This window comes from Salvelinus fontinalis, unplaced genomic scaffold (genome assembly GCF_029448725.1).
Source record: "Salvelinus fontinalis isolate EN_2023a unplaced genomic scaffold, ASM2944872v1 scaffold_0283, whole genome shotgun sequence".
NCBI lineage: Eukaryota > Metazoa > Chordata > Actinopteri > Salmoniformes > Salmonidae > Salvelinus > Salvelinus fontinalis.
In genome coordinates, this window is record NW_026600492.1 from 118,089 (window position 1) to 126,003 (window position 7,915).

The 7,915-nt window shown below is 43.0% G+C and overlaps 1 protein-coding gene across 2 annotated transcripts; it reads left to right on the forward strand.

The window, feature by feature from the left end:
- The first annotated feature begins 340 nt into the window (after nucleotides 1-340).
- On the forward strand, nucleotides 341-6,239 carry LOC129845348 (piggyBac transposable element-derived protein 4-like). Of its 2 annotated transcripts, XM_055913241.1 has the most exons (4): nucleotides 341-753; nucleotides 787-847; nucleotides 2,368-2,482; nucleotides 3,266-6,239. In XM_055913241.1, the coding sequence occupies exons 1-4, from the start codon at nucleotides 592-594 to the stop codon at nucleotides 4,950-4,952; spliced, it is 2,025 nt and encodes a 674-aa protein (XP_055769216.1). In that variant the 5' UTR covers nucleotides 341-591; the 3' UTR covers nucleotides 4,953-6,239. The 2 variants fall into 2 exon arrangements, with proteins under 2 accessions (XP_055769216.1, XP_055769214.1); XM_055913239.1 differs by having other exon boundaries at nucleotides 341-847.
- Nucleotides 6,240-7,915: the final 1,676 nt, after the last annotated feature.

The window sequence follows — 7,915 nt, forward strand, 5'->3', positions numbered from 1 at the left end:
AGGGAATAGTACCGTCACATCTAGATAAAAACTAATGTGAAAAATGAACAGAGCAAATGTGTAGTAAAACACTACCTATTCATATACGTATTTATTCAGCATCTACATATTCATATTAAGCTTCTACGTCTGTGTACAGGACGGTTTTATTTGTAAGACGTAAGAGAAAATATATCACCTTATTGTAAAATTATTATGACGTTCTTTCCCATTCAAAAAAGTGTAGTAACTATTGTTTCCAAACTGCATTACTCACTCCAGTCAGCAGATGGCGATTTGCGTCTTTCATGTGATGCTTCTTGCGTGACGTATAATTTACTGGACAGGGCGCATCTTCAGGAACAACACCACGGCTACTCTTTCAACCACCTCGGTAGCTTGCTAGCCAACATAACACTGAAAGATTGACGCTTTAGACCACGTTAATGTACATTAGCTAATCTCAGTGTTGTGAACACAGTTCAGTTGACGTATCAACTAGTTAACTTTAACCTAATTTGCTTGTTCAATTTGCAAACTTGTTAAATATTGATACTGAGCCTAGCACTAGGCTAGTCGCTAATGCTAGCTAGCTAGCTAACATCCCTGATCATGAGTTCACTAAACTACTCATCCCCTGCTAAAGAAGAGGAGGTCTGCTGTATGCAGAAAAAAGCTCTGGGACTGAACAATGTCGTGGAAGAAGGAGAGGATGTTATAGAGGAAAGAGAGGAAGAACCTTTCAGAGAGGAAGACGATGCTATCTCAGTAGAGGTGAAGAAGGAAGACAATGCTATCTCAGTAGAGGTGAAGAAGGAAGACGTCTTGGGAGTGAAAGAGGAGGAGACAGAATATCAGATTAACACCAGTGAGTACTGTCTTAAACAGGGGCACACACTATGCGGTTCTTGAACTAATGTGTTTTTTAAAGGGGCATTCTACTGAAGTTCTACACTTGAATATGTTGTTCTGTACTGTAGGAGTTGTTGAAGGGGCAATCTGCCATTGGTACATATATTTTGGGGGACTTTTCAATTAGATGTATTAAACTCTCCATGTGGTCTGTATTAAAGTTCCCCTGATCTAATACAACAGGCTTTTAAAATGCAATATTGGAGCATAATGTCTACTTATATCAAAGGGATGCAAAAGGCACCCCTAGAAGGCCAGCATCCCGGAGTCGCCTCTTCACTGTGGACGTTGAGACGGGTGTTTTGTGGGTACTATTTAATGAAGCTGCAAGTTGAGGACTTGTGAGGCGTTTCTCAAACTAGACACTCTAATGTACTTGTACTCTTGCTCAGTTGTGCACCGGGGCCTCCCACTCCTTTTTCTATTCTGGTTAGCGCCAGTTTGTGCTGCTGTGTGAAGGGAGTAGTACACAGCTTTTTACGAGATCTTCAGTTTCTTGGCAATTTCTCGCATGGAATAGCCTTCATTTCTCAGAACCAGAATAGACTGACAAGTTTCAGAAGAAAGTTCTTTGTTTCTTGCCATTTTGAGCTTGTAATCGAACCCACAAATGCTGATGCTCCAGATACTCAACTAGTCTAAAGGCGGCCATTTTTATTTATATACTTTAATCAGAACAACAGTTTTCAGCTGTGCTAACATAATTGCAAAAGGGTTTTCTAGTGGTCAATTAGCCTTTTAAATGATAAACTTGGATTAGCTAACACAACGTGCCATTGGAACACAGGAATGATGGTTGCTGATAATGATCCTCTGTAGATAATAATGGGCCTATATAATCCACAAATAATCAGCCATTTCCAGCTACAATAGTCATTTACAACATTAACAATGTCTACACGGTATTTACGATCAATTTAATGTGATTTTAATTGGCAAAAAGACATTTCTAAGTGACCCCGAACTTTTGAACGGTAGTGTATATCCTAACACGATCCATGTTGGAAACAGCATTCTGCAAGGATTCCGACTCTTTCAACTTGCAACAAAACAATTTTATGAAATCTAATTGGCTAAACGTTGTTTAACGCGGTCAAGTTTGGTTTTTGTGCAATCCTCAGACTCTCGTTTCATCATTCTACATTACGTATTGGCTATACAACACCTGAAGTAGCCCATAAAGGGTCTTGGTCCAATGACCACCTATCGTTTTGAAACCTAGCTAGATAGCCAATGAGCTGGGCTTTCCAGCAGTATGTGAATGCCGTTTGTAGGACAAACAGCCATCATGCTAGAGCTGTGCACAACAGAGTTCATTCTCTGGTGAAAGGAAACAGGACGCACTGTAGTTTACGTTTCACAGCAGTTCCTTCTCTTCTACAAACTTCTCAAATCTGAAAAAGTTAAACATGGCTACTAAGAGTGGAAAAGCTAAATCTCAGTCCAAGTATAAACATTTTGATGATATTATTGCAGACATTGACCAGGAGAGTGACACAGAAGGAATGGATGAGGACTCTGTGAGTGGCCACAGTTATGATTCCAGCGCGGAAGAAATGTTTTTGGAAGGAAAAGATCCACTTTTAGACCAGTAAGTAAAATAGGTTTTTGCTTCTCATGCTAATGCATTTGTTTAAACTGTCGCATATTCATTTTTTTTATTTTTTTTATTTATTTATATATACACTGCTCAAAAAAATATTGCAGACACATGCACATTTGTGGCCTGCTGGAGGTCATTTTGCAGGGCTCTGGCATTGCTCCTCCTTGCACAAAGGCGGAGGTAGCGGTCCTGCTGCTGGGTTGTAGCCCTCCTACGGCCTCCTCCACGTCTCCTGATGTACTGGCCTGTCTCCTGGTGGCCTGTTTCCTGGTACCGCCTCCATGCTCTGGACTCTACGCTGACAGACACAGCAAACCTTTTTGCCACAGCTCGCATTGATGTGCCATCCTGGATGAGCTGCACTTCCTGAGCCACTTGTGTGGGTTGTAGACTCCGTCTCATGCTACCACTAGAGTGAAAGCACCGCCAGCATTCAAAAGTGACCAAAACATCAGCCAGGAAGCATAGGAACTGAGAAGTGGTCTGTGGTCACCACCTGCAGAACCATTCCTTTATTGGGGGTGTCTTGCTAATTGCCTATAATTTCCACCTTTTGTCTATTCCATTTGCACAACAGCATGTGAAATTTATTGTCAATCAGTGTTGCTTTCTAAGTGGACAGTTTGATTTCACAGAAGTGTGATTGACTTGGAGTTACATTGTGTTGTTTAAGTGTTCCCTTTATTGTTTTGAACAGTGTATATGTTTATTATACCTGTTGATACAGGGCTCATATGTGAAACTATTCTAACTGAACATTTTCATTCACAGTGGCACTGATTCCGACTGGGAGCCCCCAGCTCCAACTTGTTCATCCAGCTGGACCCCTGCTGTCTCTGGGCCATCTACAGGTGTGAAGGCACCGACAAAGAAGCGGAAGAGGGGAAGTGTGCCACCTGCTAACAAAGGGACAGAAGGGCGTTGGCACACTGTCCTAGAAGATGATGTGGAGCCACCCCAACCAACTTTTCGTCCGAAAAGGAAGCCAGGACCTCAGGTGAACTCGACCACAACTTACAGCCCCCTTCAGCTTTTTCAGTTGTTTTTCACACAATCCGTTGTAGATTCGCTCGTGTCGAACACGAATAAGTATGGGAAGAAGAAGCAGGCGGGCAAAAAGGTAGCATGGAAGCCCATATCCATGTCAGACTTTTTCTGCTACCTTTCACTGGTCATCTACATGGGGCTGGTGAAGCTGAAAAGCCTGACGGACTACTGGAAAACGTCATCACTCTACCAACTGCCTTTCCCCATGACTGTTATGTCCTGCAAAAGGTTTCTGGCTCTTTCACAGGCGCTTCATATCAGTGACCCAAAGGTTGATGAAGAGAATGACAAGAAGAGAGGCACAGCAACGTTTGATAGACTGTGCAAAATAAAACCTCTCTACTCCAGTATTGTTGAGGCCTGCAAGACGTACTTTCAGCCAGCCCAGAACGTGTCAATTGATGAGAGGATGGTAGCCTCAAAGGCCAGAATTGGCCTCAAACAATACATGCGAAACAAACCAACCAAGTGGGGTTACAAGCTGTTTGTGTTGGCTGATTCTGTGTGTGCCTACACATGCAATTTTTTTGTCTATGAGGGGAGGAACAGTTTTGCTACCGGTAAGGGACTTGGCTATGACTCTGTAATGGAGTTATTGGATTTTAAACTGCTAGGGAAGGGCTACAAACTGTTTGTGGATAACTTCTACACAAGCCCTACCCTGTTCACAGACCTTAGGAAGCGGGAAGTGTGGGCTTGTGGCACCATTCGTACCAACAGGGTGGGCTTTCCGAAGACGAAGGTGAACGACATGCCTAAGCAGGCTGAGCGGGGGACCATGCGATGGATCCGTGAAGATGGCCTGCTTTTTGTGAAGTGGATGGACACCAGAGAGGTGGTGATGTGCACAACAATCCACAAATCCTTCAATGGGGATCATGTGGTCAGACGTGTCAAGGACGGGGTATGGACCACCAAAAATGTCCCCATTCCAGCTGCAGTAAAGGACTACAACAAGAGCATGGGAGGTGTGGACCTATCAGATGCGCTGATAGGCTATTACAATGTTCTGCATAAGACAATGAAATGGTACAAGACCTTCTTCTATCATTTCGTCGACATTGCTGTGGTGAATGCATTCATCCTACACAAGGAAATGGCTAAGAGCTGTGGAAAGCCCTTCCTCTCACAGAAAGCCTTCAGAGAGCAGGTCATCAAGGAGCTTGCTGGCTACAGCACCACTGCACCACGCCCTGTCCCTTCTGCTCCTGCCACAAGTGTTCATCTGCCCAAATATATTTGTGCAGGCATGGATGTCCCTAAGGGCCAAAAGGGCACAGCATGGAGGCGTTGCTGTGTTGTTTGCAAGATGAAGTCCCCCATCACCTGCACCACATGCTCGGTGACCCTCTGCTTTACATCAGAAAGAGACTGCTATGGCATCTGGCATCAGCAGCAGAATATTGTGTAGAGCTTTGGCAAAGTGGGTGGGGTTATATCCTTCCTGTTTGGCCCTGTCCGGGGTCTCATCGGATGGGACCACAGTGTCTCCTGACCCCTCCAGTATTTATGCTGCAGTAGTTTTCTATTAACAGTGTGATTTAGAGCAAAAAGCAGAAAAACAGGGACAAATCAGAAACCTGGAAAACCTAAACGGAGAAAATGGAATTGGGTAAAAAAAATAATAATAATAATTGATAGAGATGTTATATATAGATAGAGATGTTATAGAGCCCTAAATAATGTATAAATGTTCTCTTATTACTGGATTATCTAGGGATAGTGTAGAGTAACAGCTGTGTCCTGAAGTGACCTTTAACCTCCCTGCTCCTCAATACTTCTTCCACTGGATCAAAGCTTCAGCCAAGTAGGATACATGATAGTGGCAACACATGGAGTAGGGTTGGATATAGTCATGGTAGGATACATGATAGTGGCAACACATGGAGTTGGGTTGGATATAGTAATGGTAGGATACATGATAGTGGCAACACATGGAGTTGGGTTTGATATAGTCATGGTAGGATACATGATAGTGACAACACATGGAGTTGGGTTGGATATAGTCATGATAGGATACATGATAGTGGCAACACATGGAGTTGGGTTTGATATAGTCATGGTAGGATACATGATAGTGGCAACACATGAAGTTGGGTTGGATATAGTCATGGTAGGATACATGATAGTGGCAACACATGGAGTAGGGTTGGATATAGTCATGGTAGGATACATGATAGTGGCAACACATGGAGTAGGGCTGGATATAGTCATGGTAGGATACATGATAGTGGCAACACATGGAGTTGGGTTGGATATAGTCATGGTAGGATACATGTTAGTGGCAACACATGGAATAGGGTTGGATATAGTCATGGTAGGATACATAATAGTGGCAACACATGGAGTTGGGTTTGATATTGTCATGGTAAGCAAAATACTTTACTCAACATATTGTGCAGCTTTCTGTTGCAGGATATTTTTATGGGGGGGGCTTTTTTGTTGACACATCACACACATGGTTATGGGCTTAAAAAAGAAGACACCAGTACCATGTCAGATACAGTTTAAATGTATTCATGTTTGAATTTGCATCCCAATGTGACACTTTAAATACATCACAGAAGACTGAAATGTAACAAAATGCCTATTGTGTTTATTAAACTGTACACTGAGATGCTCAGTTGGTCAACATTTCCCTCCAGTGATTCCCCAACATCTTTTCAACATGTTCAATAAAAATGGAGCTGATATCTTATACCAGTCATTCTTTACAGACATGTATCCATAACAAGGCTTAGGCCTCCCATATAGTCTGCAGAAACCTCTCCAAAATGTCACATTTTTTAAACATCTTTATTTTCATGCATATAACTTTTCAAGAATCTTTTTTATTACCAAATTCTATCTTTCGTGTGGACAATATTTTTCTCATGTTTTCATGAGTGTTTGAGATTAGCTCCCTGAATGGTCAAAAAGCTCTTCAAATAGAAGTATGTTTATAACACATATCTTACAGGTAGGTCTCTCTCACTCTCTCATCATGTCACAGGCTCCCAGAGGAAGGGTAGGCCCTCTCTCACTCTCTCTCAACATGTCACAAGCTGACAGGCTCCCAGAGGAAGGGTAGGTCCTCTCTCACTCTCTCATCATGTCACAAGCTGACAGGCTCCCAGAGGAAGGGTAGGTCCTCTCTAACTCTCTTTCATCATGTCACAGCTGACAGGCTCCCAGAGGAAGGGTAGGTCCTCTCTAACTCTCTCATCATGTAATAAAAGGCCCCAGCTCACTCAACTGCCCCTCCCCTCTCCAGCAGGCATCAACCCAGAACATCCTGAAGACAGAACATCTAAAAGATCATCTGGGAATCCTTTCTTCCTCATGGAGCTTTTCAAAAGTGAGGAGAATATTCAATGTGATGTTTGTACAGTGCCTTCGGAAAGTATTCAGACACCATGACTTTTTCCACATTTTATTAAGTTACAGCCTTATTTTAAAATGGATTTTAAAAATATATTTATATATTCAGCAAACTACACACAATAGCCCATCATTTGGGGCAGCAGGTAGCCTATTGGTTAAAGCATTGGGCTAGTAACCAAAAGGTTGATGGATCAAATCCCTGAGCTGACAAGGTAAAAATCTGTTGTTCTGCCCCTGAACAAGGCACTGTTCAGCGGTAGGCCGTCATTGTAAATAAGAATTTGTTCTTAACTGACTTGCCTCGTTAAATATAAAACATTTAAATGACAAAGCAAAAACAGGTTTATAGAAACATTTATTAAAGATAAAAAATATACCTTCTTTACATAACAGTAAGTATTCAGACCCTTTATTATGAGACTGTCAGAGTAAAAACCAAGCCATGAGGTAGAAGGAATTGGGTCGAGACAGGATTGGGTCGAGACACAGATCTTGGGAAGGGTACCAACACATTTCTGCAGCATTGGAGGTCCCAAAGAACAGAGTGGAATCCATCATTCTAAAATGGAAGAAGTTTGGAACCACCAAGACTCTTCCTAGAGCTGGCGGCTCGGCCAAACTGAACAGTCGGGGGAGATGGGCCTTGGTCAGGGAGGTGACCAAGAATCCGATGGTCACTCTGACAGAGCTCTAGAGTTCCTCTGTGGAGATGGGAGAACCTTCCAGAAGGACAACCATCTCTCCACCTCTCCACCAATCAAGCCTTTATGGTAGAGTGGCCTGACGGAAGCCACTCCTCAGTAAAATGCACATGACAGCCCACTTGGAGTTTGCCAAAAGGCACCAAAAGGACTTTCAGACCATGAGAAACCAGATTCTCTGGTCTGATGAAACCAAGATTGAACTCTTTGGCCTGAATGCCAAGCGTCACGTCTGGAGGAAACCTGGCACCATCCCTAGGGTGAAGCATGGTGGTGGCAGCGTCATGTTGTGGGGATGTTTTTCAGCAGC